The following is a 21,986-nucleotide window of genomic DNA, read 5'->3' as shown; positions in this document are numbered from 1 at the left end:
ACTTCTATACAAATATATGCATCCACAGACACACAAACACCCTCCCTCACACAAGTCACACAAGACACACTCACATATTGATGCTTAGCTCAGAGGTGTGAACACAAACTACTGGGTAAAAATTGGAGAGTGTCACACCAGGCTTAGCTGCGACTTGCGTGTAATTTGTTTTTGGGCAGAATGACCAAAAATAGCCATTCCCTGCTGTATATAGCCCATGACACCTCCAGGTCTCTGTTGCATTTATTCCTTTTTTTTCACATTCCACATTTATTCTGGTGGCAGACGCCCACTCCCTCCACGATACAGAGAACAGGAATACTCTAATGACTGCAACAGTTTTCAGTGAATGTACGGCTGTGACTGCGAGAACATAATATGCTGTTCATTCATGATCCAAACAAAATGTAAAATGTGTTTTATTCAGAGGTAATTAAATTAATAGTAGATGCCAAAGTGGCTTTTCTAATCTAATTGAAATTCATCTAGTCTTAAATCTTGAAGCTTTTGAGCTCAGAATATCCATTATAAAAAATCAATTATTCTTCACTTTGAAGAAAAAGTTTTAGCTCCTAAAAATATAAGAGCCATGAATCAGAATTTAACGACAGAAGCATGAAAACTGTGCAAGACATTATTGAACTACAATATGGGACTGATCTCAAAAGAAGAAATAACAGAGAAATTACAACACCTGAGCAAAATAAAAGACAGTAAGAAAAAAAAGAAACTGTTGAGAAAAATCACGCAGAGTTTAGGCTCAGGAGAACAAAAAGATCCTTCAATCTGAATGGAGAAAAATATTTCAGACACAGATAGGGACAGTAAGTTTTTGGGATTCCTACATTAATGTAACAATATCCTCTTCTGAGAACCTGATGTGCTGCTAAGACACAACATTTGTATTCTGGATAAATATCACGAACAGTGAAGTGAATGCTCTGTAGAAGCTGAAGAGCTAGTCTAATGTTACTCTGAAAAAACCCCACACCCTGTCACATAATGCCTAATGAATGATACAGAAACAGAACTGTCGCAGAAAATGCCCATGTCAGGTCACTGGCTTAAAAGGTGTTTGGTGGAGATGTGACCACAGGTAAAACCACCTGACATAACATTAACCTGTAATAACAACATAAAATAATAATAAAAAATAAAATAACATGTTGTCACCATTGTGTTACCATATATGTTTAAATGTTTTATTTGTCTATTTTTTTTTACATTCATATTCAAAATAAATACTTCAATCAATCAATCAATCAATCAATATATGGGCTTTTAGCCTCAAATCTACAGGTTTCTCACCTTGTCTGACCTACATGTATAATCACCCTTGTGTTTCACAATAACTTCAAATGTGAAGCTCAGAGATGACATATGTTTTATTGAGGTCAGTGAAGTATGTCGACAGCAGAGGCGACTGTTTCTGCAGATCACACACATTTTCAACAGTAGCTGTACAATGTGACATCTACATCACAATATTGCAAATAATTATTTCTTCTAGTTTTTTGAGCTGTTTTGAGATGCACTGACTGTACTACCTATGATGCTCATGTATGTGACTAACCGTGCTGCTTGAGTGAGATAGCAGGCTAGTTGGGCCTGTGGCTGTTGCTATGACAACCAGAGATAGCTGTGCTGGTGAGCAATGATGAGGCAGTGTATGTTGTGTTTATTTCTTTTTTTTCCTTTTCATTAATCTTTTCACTGTTAAATGCTGTAGGTGTCTTGATCATGCATATGATTGTTATCACATCACTGGTGAAGTGTGCATGTTTTTGTGATTCCTTTGTCTGTCTGTCCTCGCAGCCTCTCGTTTTGGTCCGTCCCCCTCTTGTGTGACATCACAATGTGTGACATCACCAGAGCCCAGAGCTGATCAGCATTCAGAGTAGCACAGCAGCGTCCCAACACACACACACGGCCACTGAGCATGCTCACAGCACAACTCCCTGCCCGCATGACGATGCTATCACTAACATACATAGCCAATACAATACAAACAACGTAGGTGATGCCAAATATGTGCATCATGGCTTGACTTGGGAAACATACATATAATAATCAGCCAATATCATCGACCAAACACTGAATGTAAATATAATGAGCTCCTAAGGCTTGCATGACAACCCCTATAGGTTAATAAACACTACAAATGAACAGCAAAGAGACTTTATAGGTAATGATAAGGCCAGGTACACAAAGGAGGGTGTTATTGCTATACCTGTATTAGATTAATCCACCAGCCTATTATGTACTGAATCTACCAGCATTAACCATAATGTACAAACATGTCCACACTATTTACTACATTAGAGAATCCTAGAATATACTCATACCCCAAAAATGCATGTGCAAATTAATATTTCTTTCATTCACAACCATTTTAGAAAAGCAGATGCAAGAGTGGATTGCTTAATAATATGAAATGTGAAAACTTGAAAAATCACGTGATTAAAAAAAAAAAAACACCTTCCCTTGTGGAGATGGTATTATCAATTTTTTTTTTATCCAAACCACCATAAATAAACTGTCCACTGGTACACCCTGGAGTGAGTTATAGGGTAACTTTAGGTAAAATGCATCTAAAATCCCCTTATACATTGTGTTGTACTGATAAGATACAAACAAACATCCTTTTTGCTTCAGTTACAAAAGGTAAATTCTGTGTAGGAACTTCCTGACATGTTGAAGGAGACAACAAATGTAAAGCATGTAATCAGTTATTCTTTAAAAATGCACAGTAGGTGTCAACTTTTTTTGTTTTTCTTACCTTATTGGATGCCATCTCACTGACTGAGTGTCTTGTCTGCAGCGTCTCCAGCTGATCCAGGCACCAGTCCAGCTCCTCCAGGGTCTCAGTGGCCAGTTTCTGGTAGGCCTCCTCTGCAGGAGCAAGACAGGAGGGCAAGGGGTCAGTAAGGGCCCGCTTCAGAGGGCTAGAGGACGGTCCCGGGCCGGGGTCTCCCACCCCACATACAGCTAAGCTGGGATACCCCGAGTAGACACATGGGTGACTCTTCATACTGGACAGGTGAGCCAGCTGTGGGGCCTGGGAGTAGGGCCTCGTTGTCCTGTTTCCTAACTCACAGGTGAGCGGTCACAGTTCAGCTGTAGCAGAGCTGCCTTGGAGAAAACAGACCTCCAGTGGTCCTACAGTTCACGTCCTGGAGTATTCCTTCACAGAGTAAGTCAGATACAATCCCAGGGAGTACTGCTGCAGGTGATAGATTTCAAACAGCCACCCTGAGCCAGATGTGAGTGTCCTAATAAACGTTAACCATAAAGATAGTACAGCAGAGGACACAGAAGTACCACACAGCAAAAACGGTAACAGCAAAACACACAAAGCAGACAGACTCATTCACAGTCACACACACCACACTAGATCATCTAGGTGTATGAGGTTTACTCTATCATTCATAAGACAGGTGTAATTCCAGTCATGTAGCAGGATGAAGAGCAGTCTGCTTAGCAGGCCCATGTCTGCCATAGGAGGGACGGAGGGAAGACAGGGACGGTAGAAAAGGAGGATCCAGTGAACGTCTCAGAACCAGTCAAGATCCATGTCAATGCTGTCCAGCACGAAACAAACACGAAAACGATCACAACATCCTGACATGCTTAACAGATACAAAGACATCTCACACACACAGACGCAAAAGCACACACATACACATACACACACACTCACACCAGACGAAATGCTAACCATAACACATCATGAATTTGTCTCCCTAGCCTCTCTACCAATAAAAACATCCATGGTATCCAGAAAGAGAAGGGTTATAATCCAGTGCTGTGTGTGCTAGATAGTGTTTCCTATAGATGCTGTGTGTATAGGGGGTGGGCTGCTGTTGCTTCGGCGTCCCTGGTAGCCAAACGTGCTGCTCTCCCCAAGCTGTACCTAAAGCCTGAGAGGACTGCACTGTGGATGGGGAAGGGAAACTGACAAAACATGGAGTGGAGTAACAGAGGAGTGGAGGGCTGGGAGCTCCCCATACTGTGTGTGTGTGCATGCATGCTAATATGTGCTCAGCATACAAATACACCTATAAAGAGAGGTAAACAAATAGGAAGGTGACTATATGTGAACATCACAAGCCCTACATCAAAGTGACCTTTTTCTTTTTTTTTTTAAATCTGCAATTGAAGACATGCCTCTGTCAGTCAGCTTATGTTAACAGAAAATGTCACCTTGTCAGATGCCAATTAATATTAATGCCTTCACTAATTTGGGAAAGCACCGGCTTTTAATGCTATGTGATCTGTGATGTGGGAGGTGGAACACTTTAGCTGTAATTCAATTACACAGACAGAGAAAACACCTGCAGATTAAAATACACCAGAACCTAATTTAATCACATAATGCCCTATCAGTTTAACATTTCGCTGAGAATTTTGGGTGTATTTACACCTTTGGAAAGCTGCAGTGTAATGTCAGATTTATTGCAGCATTAATGATACAAAAAAAATATATGGCTAACAGCTGAATTGCAAGTGCAGGTTTTGAATATGTGTAAAGAAGCTTAGAAAAATAAATTGTAATGCATTTTTTTTTTTTTAAATAGTACAAGCATGGGAGCAAACGCAGCATTACTGTCCCATGCAGACCTTTCCAGAGTAAAAACACAACCAGAAACCATCTCTAAACCTCTTTTGTCACCTCTTCTTCTCTACAATAGCTCCCTATCCTGCTTCATTGTCTTTGATAAACTCTCCCTTCCTCCTTCCATCAGTCCCCCTCTTCTCCCACACTCTTCGCTTTCCTCCGCTGATCTCTGAACATCCTTCTCCTCTCTCTTTTGTCTTCCCACCGTCTCTCTACTCATTCTTTCTTTTAGTCTCCCTTTCTCTCTCTCTCTCTTTCTGTGGTGTGGTGTCAGTGGATGGGGTGCTACTCTTTCTGACAGCAACTGCACTGACGTCAATGACATTCTTCTCATGCTTAGTGCGACATCAGACACCGGCGCTCAGAGAGGCCACTCTGCTGCACAGACGCAGGGCTGCAGCCAAACTATGTACCGGAACAGCTTGACAGTGAAGTCGGACTGCGAGAGGGAGAGGATGAGAGAGGAAGAAGAGGTGGGGGGAAAAAGGAGGGAAAATGCAGGAGAGAGAAGAGGCTGTGCTGGCAGAGAAATAAACTCTACTGGGATGTTCCAAACACATACAGGATGGTGGCTTTAAAATTTGGCCCATTTAAATGTATTATTATATCAATCAGTTAATGCCTTTAAAAGGATATTGATGCATTCTGAATGGTATAACAACATTGGTTAAATATTCATGTTTAACCCATAAAGGCCCGGTGCTACCTTTGTGACAGTTCCAAAAGATTTTTTTTTCTCTATATCTAACCTTTCTGAGGTGATTTATCACTATTTATTGTAATATTATCTTCTGTGCTTTGCTTTTTTGCGTGAAAAACTGCTATTTTCCTATATTTAATTTACTTATCATGTAGATGTCCATAAAAGCTAACATTAAAGTTGAGGGTTATTAAATGAAAAACTGAGAAAACTGAAGAAAAAGTGACTTTCAAAGCAAATCTCTCATTAACTGAACATAAGCCATGTGTCTCCATCCACTGTCATTTATCAGACTCCACGGGTTTTACTGGTGAATCAATGTTGTGGAAGATGCTGGTGTTTCCATGTTCACTGCGGAGCCTCTGAACATTCAAATGGGTCATAACTGATGATCGTGAAAAGATGACAAACTGCATTTTACCTTAATTATTCACATGTATTGATAGGATTAGTGGATCAACAGGTATCAAACATTTATATCAGTAGGTGGTTTTGGTTGACATGGATGTTTGGGTCTTCATGGGTTAATACCACCACAATGATAAAGAGGCTATCTGTCTATTTAAATCTAAAAAACACAAATGAATGTGAAATATGTTGTGATTTATCTTTTAGCGTCATTTGAGACTGATGTTGAATGAAGAGCTTAACTACATTAACCATTGAAGAACTACTTTGTGATGACTTCCAGATACTTTTTCTTATATATTTAACCTTTCCTAAGTGATTTATCATCATTTATTATAATACTGTATTTTGCATTTTTCAGTGAAAAACACATACTTTCTTACATTTAATTTACTGATTATAGATGTTCATGACAGCTCACATTTGATTCAAAGGTTATTATATCAAAAATGAAAACTGAAGAAAAACTGACTTTTACAGCAAAATATATCATTGATTTAACATACAAACAAGTGTCTTCAACCAGCACCATTTGTCAAACTACATGGGTTTTATTAGTGTTTCTATGTTCACTACTTATTTTCTCAACATTGAAATGGGACATATCTGATGCCACTGTAAAACTGACAAACTGAATTTTAACTGAAGTATTTCAATGTATCAATAAGGTTAGAGGTTTAAAAGTTATTAAACATTTTAGATCAGTAGATGCTTTTGGATGCTGGTTACTGTTCAGGCCTTTGAGGGTTAAAAGAATATCATCCAAGTGCCACTGTGTGAAGAACCTGGTTCTTCATGTTAAACCAACAGCATATAGTTTTAGCCAAAACAGGCACAAGACTAATCCTAGGTTTAAAGTTTATTCTGTGTCTGAAGAGAAAGTGAAGTGGATGAGAGTTGACAGAGACTTTGGATAAACTCAGGTAAATATGTAAACTCAGGTAAATATACTCACTTTTTTAATCCAGTTACTATTAATCACACTTCCTTTATCTTTTATCACAAGATGACTTATTTGCTGCCTCAGCAAACCTTTGCATTTTAAGCAGTCAGTACCATCAAACAATCATGGCCCTGACGCACAGCTGTCACAGTTTATGGCAGGGTCCATAATGGTTGTGCACCAGTATGTTTTAAATATAGTGCAGCGTCACCGGTTACAGTCAAGGACACTGCTCAATAGCAAAGCGACTGTCACAGATATTTCTATTCTAGCTGTTAAAGACTGTCTGTGCAACATCTTCTTCACAACAAATGCCTTCAAAGTAGGTCACACAGACAGAGCAGTAAATATTTGTGTTTATCTTCTGGCTGAAGATTGTATACACAAATCTCAACTATGTGCAATTCACACATATCAGCTAAACACATGAGCACCCTGAAGGACTATTGTTACAACAATATTACAGCTACATTACAGTAGATCTGGAGGGTAACTGTCAAAGGAGAAATTTTTTTGGACAAACTTTCAAAGTGTAATATGTATCATAATGATGTGGAGATACCTGTAAAGCTGGAATAAAACATTTTTTCCTCTTCACATGAAATAATTGTGACAATGTGATTTATTATTGATGGATGGAGTGTAACTGGGACTCATATGTAATCACTGTACCTGGTCAAAAGTGATTACTAACGTGTGTAAAAGAATAAAAAGAAGAATGTGTCTGAACACAAAATTATTCTGACTATGGGCAACGATGTAGCTCTAAATGTGACTTAAAAATCAACACCCCCCAACCCTCCCTGACTGTCTTGATTGCCTCCATCTAAAATCCTTAATTTCTAAGTTCTTCCACTCCTCTACAGCAGCAATGGTGTGCAGCACCAGCTACCATTAACTAAGAAATGTGTGCACACAAGTATACACAAATTATCTTTTTTATTCTGCCTTTCTCTGTTTTCCTTTTCATATATCACAAGGTTTGTTCCAATTAACCAGTTCCCTGTCCAATATGCTGTCCATATTTGTATTCTGGCTGTGTTAGTTATCATATTCATGCTCTCTGGCTCCCTGAAAAAGATGCCTGTGTCTGCCAGTCCTTCATCACTGCCATACTGATGTCTTAAAATAGACAAAACATTACTATAACAGTCCTTTATGAGCCAAAATCTCTCTTTTTCTGGAAAACTTCATAAAAAAAAGACAGTACCGCAAACATTTTTACTAATAATTGTTAATTATAATGATGCTTACACTTCTCTGTATAAAAATAAACTTGTTATTTCCACATATCACATTAAATCACACATGCACGGACACACATTGAGGACACAGGTAAAAACTCTTCGTTCTGTACACTGACCTGTAAAGGTAGTCTTGGTGATGGGTGTTGGGTTACACATGGGTGATCTCCTGTCACAAGAGGAAAGAAAACATGTGAAAACAGTACCAAAAAGGGAGAAAGTTGAAGCACAGCCCTATTCCTAGTCCCTCGTGGGCTGTGTTTATAGCCAGTGTGGCAGAGGGGATCTGCTGTTGTTGTAGTACCAGACACAGCCAGCAGAGGGCAAACACAGCCACAGAGGGTCAGGAATTGAGGCTGTTGCCGTTTGATTCATTCTGTCTAAAATCTCACAGACATTTTGTCATAAAGTCATCCTAATATTTCAAACATTACTGACCAGTCTCTCTTTGATAATTTTTCCCCCAATTTAGATAAAGGTGAAGAGAAAACTTACTTATTGGAGGTTCTGTCTTGCTGTAGATTGGTTAATGCACCAAAGTTGTTTCTTACAGTTCTTAAGCTGGCAAGAACCTGAAGGGAACATATTGTATTAGGACCAATGTTTACTACATATCAAGAATTAACAGAACAAAACAACATATCAACCTCACCTGTGCAAATGGTGTTACAATCATATCGTCACCATGACTGGAAGAAAGAGAGAAAACGTATTTTTAATGATGGATGCACAGTGGATTTACATTTTACAGTCAACAGAGGCGTGTGGTCATGTTCTGCAAAGGTCAAAGACGGGAAGGGGGAGGGAGACACAGTGGGCATCACATCACATTAGTCTCTGCTCATCTGATGCTCTCAATCACACTGACATCATGTTTACTCTATACATCAACTACCAGCTGAGGCCCTTCTTCACAATGTAGATTAGTTTCTTCTGGTTTTTATACAAGAAAGGGATGTGTCTGTTGACATGAGGCGGCACAGGGAAAAATATTTGTAGCATTTAGTAATATGCAGTATTATTCAGCTACATCTTGAACACTAAAACTAGCTTAATGCCAATGGATTTTCTAAACAAACAGTGGCAGATACAGTTCTTCACTCCTTCTTTCTTTGAAATATTATGTTAACAATGCATACGTTGTATGACTTTTATGAAACTTGGAAAAAACATATTAGCATATGTGTATATATTGTATATATTTGCAAATTAGCTGCGCAGAGTATGGTGTTTTATATTTAATTATTTTGAAATATGGCCTCTAAATCTGCAGAAATTTACAAGTCAACTCTGAGTCCAATACCCTCTGACATTTATGCTATGTCCTTTATCATGAACACTGTCAACATTTGTTCAGGTGACGGGTGTGTTAGCAGAGGGCTTGAACAACCGCCACGTCATACACCCACCCACTGACATGTGAGCTGACACGTCTATTATGGGAGACCCAGTCCCATCCTTCTGTAGTAACCACACACTTTAATAAGACTGAGATAGATGAGGAAAAATCTGCACTTATGTATGAGCATGAGGACATAATCAGACTGTAATAGCTCTATTTTGATGTTTTTAATTGTCTTTTCTGACTTTGAAAAGATTCTAGACATTACTTTTTCTTTCCTTGTTTTGTTGGAATTCAATGACAGTAAAATGTTGAGTTTTACTGTAGCTGGCTGTGTTGTTGGGCATTCTTAAGAATTTCTGAAAGGAAGCTGTTAACACTATCTATATCCTGCATACACAGCGCCACATTTAGTGTATTCAACCCCCCACAAAACAAGTGGTGCCAGGCACAACAAACCCCGCCCCTTGTGCGTATTGTAGCTTATTTTGGCATTGATCCAGCTGACGTCATCATGTCTACGCGTGTGCTGCCGTCAGCATATCAGTTGCCTCTATATATGTGGCAAGTTTGAAGTAAACTGAAACAAAATTGGTGTTTCAATAGACATGTGATATTTCGTCCATTATAAGTAATTGGGAGAAGAAAAAAGATTTTAAAAATTCATAAAAAATGTGAACTTTGACCTAGATTTCCCAAAATGTAATCACATCTATTCTGGGTCACTGGCAATCAAAAACCCAATTTGGTATGAATTCAACCAATCGTTTTGCTGCTACAGACATGAAATTTTGCCCATTATAAGTAAATGGGGGAAAAAAAAGATTTGAAAAAAATTAATGAAAAATTTTAACTTTGACCTACATTTTCCAAAATGTAATGAGATCTATTCTGGCTCACTGGCAATCTATAAACCAAATTTGGTATGAATTCAACCAATAGTTTTGCTGCTAGAGTGTTAACAAAGAAAACAAACAAACAAACCAAACCAAAAACAATACCCCTTGCCTTCCTTTTGGGGGGTGGGGTAAAAAGACTTAACCCACAAAAGAACAAACCTTAAACCGTAAATGATAAGCAACTTATAGTGTGGTAACTGAATAGTGGGAACAGGTCAGAGAAGGGTCATTGATATAATAGTACAGAGCAAATAGCAGCAGTAAGAAGGAAGTCTAAGGTTACTACAGGACATTACTTTTCATCCGTTTGTGTATTTGTCTTTCCTTCTGCTTGGATCCAAATGCTATGTTTTCAGTCAATAATTTAACTTCCTGTAGCGCTAAGTCTACAGCACATGTAACTGGATAGCCACCACTGTGTGGGAAATGGGGGTTGAGGTATCAATGTATACACTGACCCAGGAGATAGATACCTGCCAGTTTGTGTGTGATATTAATGTCTAGCATGTGTTTAACCACATAACTTCAGGAGTTTACACTGTGACAACATATACATTTTTAATTCTATAAAATGAGTATGATTATATGACATTAGCTATATTTGTTGGATGATTTACTGCTGTACACTTGGTTAAGAATAGATGCCCCACAATCAGCTGCTGATCAGTGTCAAAGTGACCACTGGACAACTGGTTAAGTAAACATTCAGGCCTGGCATGGATTCAGTGCAACATTTACTGGGTTTGTACACATTTTTCAAGGTCAAATTCAAGCCCTTTTCAAGCACTTTTAAGGGTCGTTTTCAAATTTTCCCAGCACAGCACCATATCACTGGGGTAAAATCTACATCTACATATCTACAGGAATACATATACTCACAATTATTTTTTTTCACTTTCTATCACAATCACATTGTACATTGTATTATGCTATAAACATCTAAAATTATGTTTCAATAGCAAAAAGTTTAGAAATTAAATGAGAACTCAAAGTTTTATCCAAAAAGGGAAGTCATTTGATGTTCTTCAGACACACTCGCACCAGGCCAGAGATTAAATAAAAATGTACCTGGAGTCAACCTGAGATCACATGCTAACTTTCTTTTTTGACATAAAGTTTTATTTTTCAAAGTGTATCACCTCTCTGTAAGCAGCTTTGGCTTGGCATCTAACCTGGCAGAGTTAATATTAAAAATAAATAAATCACATCACAGAGTTATAATTGCAAGCACTTTCCAGACCTTGAAAACACAATATTGAAATTCAAGCATTTTCAAGGATTTCAAGCATACATGCAAACCCTGCATTTCTACGTTTTTGAGGTAGATTTATGTGGAGACACTCACATGTCACTGGCTATGGAGGAATTTCGGGACATAGACTTGGGTGAGAGGTCGTAGTCACTGTCAGAGCGGTAGAGGAACGACTCTCTCCGTTGGCTGTGGACAAAATTGGCCTGCAGGATGAGGCCGGAGCCCGGGCTGGCCATCGGGTCCAGGGGGCTGCGACCTGATGACGTGCCATTGTCGACATCAAAACTGCACAGAAAGAAAAAGAGAAAAGAACTAAGATTAGAATTTAACAATACACAGTAAATGTGAACTCAGATGAAAACTCAGATGAAAAGGACATTATGTGATTGTTCTGTCTCGAAGTATAAAGAGATAAATCAACCAATATTTACTACCATGTTATGTGATTTTGTGATAAGTTTGTTGATCGTCCCATACACACACTATAAACTGCTGTCGATGTAGTAGCTCCTCTAAAACCTAAGGCCTAAGACCGAGGTGAGCTTCTCTTTGGAATTATGAATATATACATAAACACGTTCCCTTAAACAAACAGCATGTAAATTAGAAGGGCTATGGCGCCACTCCAGCTCAGAGAAATCTTTGAGTGCCTGGAAAAACACTTTACTTACTTATAAGCAGGCCCTGCGTATGACTAAAACTAGACATTATTCATCTTTAATAGAGGAAAACTACAATAACCCCAGATTTCAGTTCAGCACAATCGCCAGGCTGACAGTCCCAGTTCAGTAGACTCCCCCTATCCCAGTTACTCTCAGCTTTGATGACTTCCTACAATTCTTTAGCAATAAAATCACAACTATTAGAAACAGAATAGATGAAATATTTCCAGCTATCAGTTCTGAGGAAGCTCATGCTGTAAGCCTAGAATCTCCTATAAAACTCTTTGTAATATTAAATAATTTCACCACTGTAGACCAAGCTGATATAACACCAATCATTATGTCCTCCAAATCATCAACTTGCCTCTTAGACCCAATCCCAACCAAACTTTTTAAAGATACTCTGCCCCTAACTATTGACACTATCCTAAATATAATAAATACCTCATTAGTAATCTCCAGCACTACAGTTAAAAACCTTGGAGTTTTATTTGACCCAGATCTATCATTTAAAGCTCATATTAACCAAGCCTGTAGAACAGCTTTCTTTCACCTGCGCAACATTGCCAAAATTAGAAACATTCTCTCTAAAAATGATGCAGAAAAATTGATCCATGCGTTTGTTACATCTAGACTAGATTACTCTAATTCCTCACTCGCAGCACGTCCTAAAAGTTCACTAAAAAGTTTTCAACTGGTTCAAAATGCAGCGGCAAGCCAATTAACAGGAACTAATAGAAGATAGCACATCAAACCTGTGCTACAAGTCCTTCACTGGCTTCAAGTCGAGTTTAGAATTAAGTTTAAAATCCTCCTTCTTACGTACAAGACCATTAGTGGTATGGGCCCTTCTTATCTTTAGTTACCAAGCTCCTGTCTTATGGAATCAGCTTCCAGGTAATATTAAAGAGGCCGACACACTCTCTACACTTAAGATCAGTCTGAAAACGTTCCTCTTAAAAACAGACTAAACCCCACAGCTCAGTCTAAGCTGTCGTAGGAGTAATAATGCTGGGGGAAGTACAGTGCACTGAGTCCTATCACCTGTTTCACAACTAATAATCTACAATATTTAGTTTACTTAGTCTGTTCAACCTGTGTCCCTTTTTCCCACTCCCTTCTGGGCGAGTGGCTACTTAAGGCCCAATGAGGACAGGACCTGAGGTGACCCATCTGTGCCCTGTCCTGACCTGTGACCCGGACCTCCTCTCTCACCCTCACCTGTCTGGATGGACCTCCTCACTCTCATCAGACTAGATGTACCCCCTCAGCTGTCTGCATGTGCCCCCACCCTACTGCATCTTTACAGACTGGAATTACATCATCAAATGGATGTCCGTCAGTCCTGGTCTCATCTACAGCCTGTCTGTCCATGGGAGTGGATCTCTCCTTCACTGTGGTTCTCCCTGAGGTTTCTCTTCATCCCACAGTTTTTGGTTTGTTTTTTTTTTGTTGAGTTTTTCCTTGCCAAGAAGGAGGGTCTAAGGACAGGGGATGCCCAGGACATTGATCCATTTGCTTCTCCAACTGTTTACTGATTACTTGACTGTTTGGTTATTTTCATTGTGTTTTTTTTGTTATCAGTTCGACAATTTCTGTAAACCCCTGTAAGGCAACTTTGTTGTGATATTGGGCTCAATAAATAAAACTGAATTGAATTGAATATTAGAGAATGTTTGAAAAAAGTAAAAAGTAAAGTAAAAGTAATGAGTTTTAACAGTAAAAATCAGCTCCGCAATGTGCCAGATAAAATGATGCTCCTCACTTCATGCTTGTTTTAATACATAAACTTCTAAGAAAGCACTGTACTAATGGCTGTGTGACATAACCCCGCAATTGATCACATTATGCAAACATTACACAATTAATTACATTTTAAAGGTCTTGATGACTTCAGAGCTTAGTCACATAATGATGACAAAAAAAATTCTGTTCCAACAGCAAACAATCTGCTATGCTTTCCCACATAATCTGTGAATTAGCTGTATAGTCATGAGCTGTGAAATTCAGATCATAGCATAACATATCTACGCAGTGCATGACGTACGACAGTAAAGGCATGTGGGCTCTGTCTGCTCAACTAATGCTGTAAATTTGCGCATAGGCTTCACAACATAAAATCAGAAATAGTCAGCCATTCATCCTCTTGGTCATTACTGGATATTTATGGTCTGTGTCATACTAAATGCTAAGTCACCATCTGTTACAGCAAATACAGAAATATTCTAAGGTATATCGACTGTGCAGTCACAGGTAGTGTTGGTAGTAAGGCGTTACAAAAGTGATGCATTATGGTAACAATAGTTTATGCTGTAAAACAGTAATGTAAGGCATTACTAATCAATTTTCAGTCATATTTTAGTTGGTACCTGTTCAATAGTGCTTGTGTTACAACACACTTTTTGCCCATAATTTAAGTGCTCAAATGAAAAAAAACCCAGCAAGACCGTGAGAACTTAAGGAATCAAAAAAGCCTCAGGACAGTTCTATTTCCTGTTGGTGTTCAGCCAATGGGTGAAGATGGCAGAAGACAGTAGATTGGCCACATGGACGTAGGTTCATAACTAACCCTAACCCTGCTTTCCAGAAGTTAGTTAGCATGATGCCTGTGATCAGTAATGACAAGCTAAGCTAATGTTTCTATGACTAGTCAGAATTCTTTATCAATTGCAGATTTATCTACCGGCATCCTTGGTGCCGCACCTCCTGTTTGAATATTTAAAATGTTGAAAAAATTGCAAGTGTTCCTGCTGGGATTTGAAGATCGTAGACCGTAACTTTATTTACTGAGGTATCCATCCACAAGTACTTAACGGTGCAAATAATGTATGCATCCCGAGGCTCTCCTATCTCCTGTATTGGGGGGGGGGGTGTTCTACTGCACACACACCATTTATGATGAGAGTCTGCATGTAACTCAAAAGTAATACAGGAGCCATGTATGGGATTACAATTCTAAGACAATAATATTGTAAGGTAAGGAATTATTTTTAAATAACAGTAACAAGAAATCTGTAATGTATTACAGTTTGGAAGTAACTTGCACAACACTGATCACAGGTACTGTTTAACGTTAACACAAGTCGAGAGGGAATACCTCAGTGACAACGCTACAGGTTCAGAATGGAAAGAACTTTCCAAACAAGTGACAATATTTCCCACTGTGGTGTAACGATGAGCTCCTTAACCACCTTGGAGACTGTTCGCCCAGGTGATGACTAATGCCTGTCAAGGGATATCTACCTCATCACTAGGGTTGCCAAGCAATCCCATAATCCAGTCTGGTGTAGATGCTAAGGTCAGAATGGGATTCCCTCAGCATGATGCGTAATACATACGTAGCTGATGCTGTCTTTGACATCATTATCATCCACACTAAGGAAAAAAATATTTAGTCCAACAGGATACAGTGCATCTTAACCAGTGCGGAACACACTGTTCATGTTATTATTTCTCGACAAGGGAAAATGACCAGTGTAAATGTACATTCCTTGTCATTAGACAGTGAGAAACTGCTAGAGAAACATTCCTTTCAGACCCCTTCATCTTCTCTACAGCTTGTACATTCCTCCATGTATTCAGCAACTTAAAAAAAGACATTTCAGTGACCTTACATCTGCAAGTTATTATCACTAAGAAATGCATTTAACAAGTTTAGTTTGTACGTTTTGAGAATAGTCCATCCCTGCTGTTAGTTGTGAAGGCTTTGCGCCAGAGATTTTAACAGGAAGAAGTCGTTATGCTCCCTTTTCCTCCCCCTGGGCCATATCGCTGACACAGTCCAAGGAGTAGCTTTCCACACTCACAGCTACACCATGTATTATGGATGGGGTCTTTCACTCTGTTTTCCCCATCCTATCCATCTGTTACAGTCAATGCGTTGATAATATGGATTCAATTTATGGTGTGGTTCTATACAGCACCGCATGTAGAAGTATCCTTGGCAGCATCCAAACCTTATTCCACCTGATTAAATGTAAATAACAAACGTCATTCAATCACTTCTACATCTGCATGCAGGCTGAATTAATATATAATATGGGCGGTTAATATTTATAGCTCAGTCAGTTACTCACGGCTGAAACACTGGTCTTCTACTATGTATCTGAGTACTTCTGACAACCGTACACAGGACATGCCGCCCATGTTTCCCACAATGCTATCACACTGCAATCTCTGAGTAGCAGGAGCTAAATGAGTGTAAGATTTGGTTGTGGAATGGGATCGTTTGGCCGTCTGCCGGATGACTGGGGAAAGGGCAATCGTATTGTCCTCATCCCTGTCTCCAGCTGGCTTTCAGACACTCTCACAGAGGTTATATATGGGTTGCAGTGACTCTAAGAACTTTTCTTAACAGTTTGTCTCTCTATTATTACATACATCACAGAAATCTCTATCCCCAAGGGCTGTCACACTTTGTCTTCACATTTAGTTACCTCCACCAAGGAGATTATGTTTTCATCGGGGTTTGTCTGTTTGGTTGTCTGTTTGTTACCTCCGCCAAAGAACGGAGGAGGTTATGTTTTCATCATAGTTTGTCTGTTTGTTTGTTTGTTTGTTTGTTTGTTTGTCTGTTAGCAAGATAACTCAAAAAGTTATGGATGGATTTGGAGGAAATTTTCAGGAAATGTTGATACTGGCACAAGGAAGGGGGGAATGATCTGCCTTGGTGGAGATCTGCGATCTCCGAGTGCTTTTCTAGTTAGATCAATAATATTTCAGTATACCACCAGCTAAACTACAGCCGTCTCATATACACTAGAGAACAATCTTCTATTCATGCTCGGTTATCACATCAGCTGGCCCATTTCTTTTCTCTACAGCAGGTGCAAAACTAAAGACTCATACAAGTGACTCATCAGTTGTCATTCAAAGCACAGGTCAGGCAGTTCTCCAGCTACTCAGTATGGTAACTGTGTATGGGTGTTGGGTTGATCCTTGTGAACAAGACAGAGACAAAGATGCAGGGGCGAGATTATGAAAATGCCAAAACCCAGCATATGTTAAAAAGCACTGATTCACAATCACAGACACTTTGACATTACAACCCACACAAATTCTTAGCAAACCTTTGACACGTAACCCTACCAATGTGTATGCGCTGTGACAACACAAACACACCCTCTTTGGGAATGACCAAATCAATCTGTCAGGGAGGGGGAACTCTGATATTCCGACAGCTAATCTTTGCTGCAATCAAACTCTACTATCCCAGTGATGACGAAAGATGGTTCTTGGGAAAATAGAAACAAGGTGGATATGCAAAGAAAAAAGTATTACAGCAGACTGATTTGCCTGAAGCGACATGAGTAGGCACAACGAAAGCACCAGGTTGGGACATCGTTTCCCACAGGAGTAGAGTTTCATGTATGAGTCTGGGTTGTAGAGAGAAAAAGAGAAAAAAAAACGAAAAAAAAAAACAACTGATTGTATGTAGACAGCCATTCACATGCACTGCAGTGTTAAAAGAAAACAAAGAAATGAAGCTGTAAAGTCACAAAGACAGATGAGTGGTTGTGACCTTATACTGTAAGACACTGACAGGTCATATATACGCCCAAGGATCTTTTGCACTCCTTCACTTCTGTTTCAATCTGCTTTTTCATTCTCTGTCTGTCTCTTTGTCTTTCGGTCTTTCACACACACACACACACACACACACACACACACACACACACACACACACACACACACACACACACACACACACACAAAAAGGGAACAGATCAGTGACTCATTCATTTTCAGCCGTGGGTCACTTGAGCAATTATAAACACCACAAGAGTTGATGTGACGGAGCTATGAGGGGACGTACAACGTACTGGAGAACAAGGTCAGGGCATAAGTGTCTTTGATAAATAATCAGCCGAGGGCCGGACAGTGAGGCATTGTGTCCCTATTCAAAGTAGGTAAACCAGAAAATGACCCACAATACTAGAATTAATATGTAATACAAACATGCCATGGAAAGGGAAAATAATTGTGAGGGGCGGTGACGTTTTACTTTGACTACACTTGGAACAAAAGTACGGACAGAGCAATAAACATTGGGAAAAACTGCAGATGGAAATATTCAGAGAAAGTGCAGAGCAGCGCTGATAAGAACTGAACTCTGTTTCGAAGCAGACAGAGGGAAGATGACACTTGATTTATTTTAGAAAGCTGTGAGGACACGAAGAGGAGCAGGCAGTAGATGAAGGACAAGGAAAGACATGTCAGAGTGGTGTGTGTGTCTGTGTGTGTGTGTATGCACATTGAGCTGTGAGGTATATGTTGCATGGGATGTCTGCTGTCGTGTCAGTGAGTATTAATAATGCGTGTGTTAACCTTGTCATGCTCTAAATGCAAAACACCAACCTATGACAGAAATAAGTTACTGTATATGTGAATATGTCAGTCTTACAGCACTATATGACCTAACCAAACATACCAGTGTATGCTCCTGGTGCATTTATTTGTTGCATGAATGCTGTGTCTCTGCACTTCACATAAGACTTACTGTGGCAAAAGCTGAAACAGTTACCGCTCTGATAACTTTACAGACATGCCCTGTATTAGTAACACACGCTATGACAACTTCTCTACAACTTTTCTGCAGTGTTGGTGTCTGAGAAGTCTTTAAACTGATCCTTCCCAAACATGACTTTGTCTGAGAAGGATCAGGATTGTATTTCATGTCTCACCAGCACCTAAAGTAACACACCCTGACGAATGCAGCCTGCTGCTTTGTTATTTCTACATTTATAGTCTAAATGCAGCTTAACACACAGAATGGAACTGGAATTACTGCCTTGCGGTTGTGACTGCAAAGTGTTTTTGCAGATTATTATGATGTAACAATGATGTTGAGCTTTGACCTTTAGTAGAGCTGCACAATTAATCCAATCACAATCACAATGTAATGTTATAACTGCAAAAGATTCCAATGTAAAGATCTGGTACATTTTGGATTTTCTTGTATTTGTTCTGCTATTGTAAATTTGTCTGTTTGAGGTGGAAAAAAAAACATATGTTTCGAAATCATAAGTAATCTGTGCAACGTCTGTGATAAGCATGCATGCAGAGTCATATTGCAATTTCAATATTATCATGAATGTCATCACTTCATCACCTTCTAATATTACACATTTATGTGGAATTTTGTCATAATTAGTGCAGGAACTTTTGTGGTTAACAATGTGTTTTCTGAGGTTCCAATAAGCTTGACCTTTGACCAACACAATCCAATGTGCTGAGTCCAGATGACTGTTTGTTGAGGAAACTCCCATAAGATGTTCATGAGATATCATCTTTACAAGAATGGGATGGAAGGACCAAGTCAGCAAAGCTAAGCCACTTTTACACAGAGATCCCGGAAAAAAAGGTGAGATGATGATCCCACCATTGACCCACTTTTCCACCAAGGACCAACTTCCACAGCCAAGCCAAAGGAGTAACAGAGGTGAGACAGGCGGGACTTTTACACAGCGGACCTGTGTTCAGGAATCAAAGGAGCGGTGATGCAGCACAGCGTCTATTGGGATGTATCACATTTGTGTTGGAAATACCCCAAGCATAGCGGTGTTGCTAACCTCTCCTGAGTTAGCCTGTCTTTCACCGTTCCACAAATGTTAGATAGAGTCCTCCACCCAAAGTAACAACAGCCTGCGGATCTCAGTGTCTCACCAGTTCGACATCTTTCTGGTCGCGTTGATATTTTTGTTTACTGTACACGGCCCGCGCAGGGGTCGCACACACAATACGTCATCAAAATGTCACACCTTGGTTGCTGAATGAGAGGTGTTCCTTTTACGTAACATTCAAGAATCATGATTCCATCTTTTTCACGGCTCTGTTACTACCTTCAGAGGAGTTACAAAGCTACTATAAAGGTGGGACCAAATGATCCCACTACTTCGGAATAAAGGCAAAATATTCCCGTAACAGAAGTGGTGTGTAAAAGGGGCTTATGACTGTGGTACATCAGCTGACTCATCCCTCAAAGAAAACAAAAACTTGTTTTCACTGTATGGCCAGTGCTCATACACATTTGTTCTGTTACTCATTGACAAAAACAGAAGCAGCTATTCAGATACACATAAACAACTAGGATCCACTAATTATTAAGAGCTATCTGGTATATTATTAACTTAGTTTCATTTTAAAGTCATCATTATGTAAATGTTCTGATGAATAATAAACTTGATCCACCGTTTAAGTACAGCTAAACATATTTAGATCCGAATGTGTATCAAATGTTTGCCTTATATGGGTCTATGTTGCACAGAAATACATAATTTAAAAAAAAGTAAAAACTATTCCAAAAAATGGGATTTCCCTCAGTTTTTTCATGTATATCAAGTACAAGCAAACTAAATCCCTGATGAAACCTTTACTTCAGTTGTAACTCTTGCTTTAGTGCTTGCTCTCATAACATTATTCAGAAAACTCAGTCAATCATGAGAGACATACAATGAGTTCACCATGGTAATGCAGCATCATTGCAGTTCACAAGACTCACAGCAAATCACTTCTGCTCCTATATGCACAGATATCCACTTAACTACCAACCTTTTTTCAGCCCTTTCATCATCTCAGCACTGGATTACTAAATGTCAAACGTGGAAAACATGTTAGATAACTTGTACATTGTAGTGTCCTGTGAGAGCTAAGATAGCATGTAACCTTCAGCATTTACATCCTACCTGAAATGCTCAGCCAGGGATTGACACAGACCAGATGCAAACACTTAAGACACATTTTTGCTGCTCGTCTATGTTTTATCTCTGGACACCATAATATCACTCCCGGCTTTAAAGTGGGGTCGAGGTGGCAACAGGACAACATCCAGTCCTCTCTGGCTGCACATATTTCACACCTGCTATTTTTGCTGAGCTAAAACACTGAAGAATACTAAAACGTGTGTATACAGACCTGCATTTACATTGTTGAGTGAAGCGGGGGCTGTTTGAGGTTGTTTAGGCTAAGGGGCATGTCACAGTCTAGACCATGCATGCACAAACTGGAAAATGCACTCCTCAAATGTTCAATATCCTCCTGAGAGCCAGTAAGTAAAAGCTTTCTTTGTTGTTTTTTTTTTTTTTTTTGACATCAAATATTTGCTTTAATTGGAAACAGCATGATTTAACAGTTCTTTTTTTGACATATTTTTTAATGAATTATCCTGTGCAGTGGACATTGTTTATTTTTTTATTTTGGACATAAAGCTGTGAAACTCTCATCCCCTACAGATGACAAAAATGCATTGCTGGGTCTCAGGAAGATATGTAAGATCTGTATGTGTGTGTGAGTTCAAGTTTTGCAGTTGAGCTGGCAACCAATTTCTAAACTGACAGTAGCTAGTGTTATGTGGTATTGCAGGTGTGACAAAAACCTCCGAATAGTAAAAAGAATTGGTTGGCTTTAAATGCAGCCAGCTAACACCAACAAACAACTGGATCCCAGCACAAAACAGGCTCCTACAGAAATTTCACTCAAGGATACAAGCACATGCAAATATTACGTAAACAAGCACAGAAAAAAAAAAAAATCACACATACATACATAAGGTATACCTCATTGATATTTTTCTGTGTGCAGTATTTGTCATTATTCTAATAAAGACACTCAGATCTGTCTACATTTCACATGCCCACATTCCAAAAAATACACCCACCCTTAAAGAAACACCTGACTTATCACCTAGCAGTGCAAATGTTACCAAATATCTTGAATCTAACCCTCAGCAATAGCGCAAATGAAACACAAAGCAATACAAAGAAACAGTCAAAGCAGCTCAGATAAAACTGTAAATAACAGAAGAGATGAGGGCAGGACAGATGGAGGATGCTTTGTCCAGCTGAGCACTGTTTTTGGTAGTCATTCAAAAACATGGCTCATAAAAACCCAGCACTGCCAGCTTCGCAGCTTTTAACACGA

At 39.2% G+C, this 21,986-nt stretch overlaps 1 protein-coding gene across 7 annotated transcripts in view; it reads right to left on the bottom strand.

The window, feature by feature from the left end:
- The window catches only part of pde4d (phosphodiesterase 4D, cAMP-specific), a 213,213-nt gene that overhangs the window by 24,779 nt on the left and 166,448 nt on the right, over positions 1–21,986 (bottom strand). For all 7 annotated transcript variants that reach the window (XM_030143585.1, XM_030143584.1, XM_030143586.1 and 4 more), the window contains 5 exons: positions 11,500–11,691; positions 8,566–8,602; positions 8,409–8,485; positions 8,033–8,082; positions 2,780–2,892 (listed from right to left, as the gene is read on the bottom strand). In XM_030143585.1, coding sequence (XP_029999445.1) covers positions 2,780–2,892; positions 8,033–8,082; positions 8,409–8,485; positions 8,566–8,602; positions 11,500–11,691 — 469 coding nt within the window. The remainder of the gene's footprint in view (positions 1–2,779; positions 2,893–8,032; positions 8,083–8,408; positions 8,486–8,565; positions 8,603–11,499; positions 11,692–21,986) is intronic.

Source organism: Sphaeramia orbicularis, chromosome 9 (genome assembly GCF_902148855.1).
Source record: "Sphaeramia orbicularis chromosome 9, fSphaOr1.1, whole genome shotgun sequence".
In the NCBI taxonomy this organism is placed as follows: Eukaryota; Metazoa; Chordata; class Actinopteri; order Kurtiformes; family Apogonidae; genus Sphaeramia; species Sphaeramia orbicularis.
The sequence above is the reverse complement of the archived record's forward strand: the minus strand, read 5'-3'. Positions and strand labels throughout refer to the sequence as shown.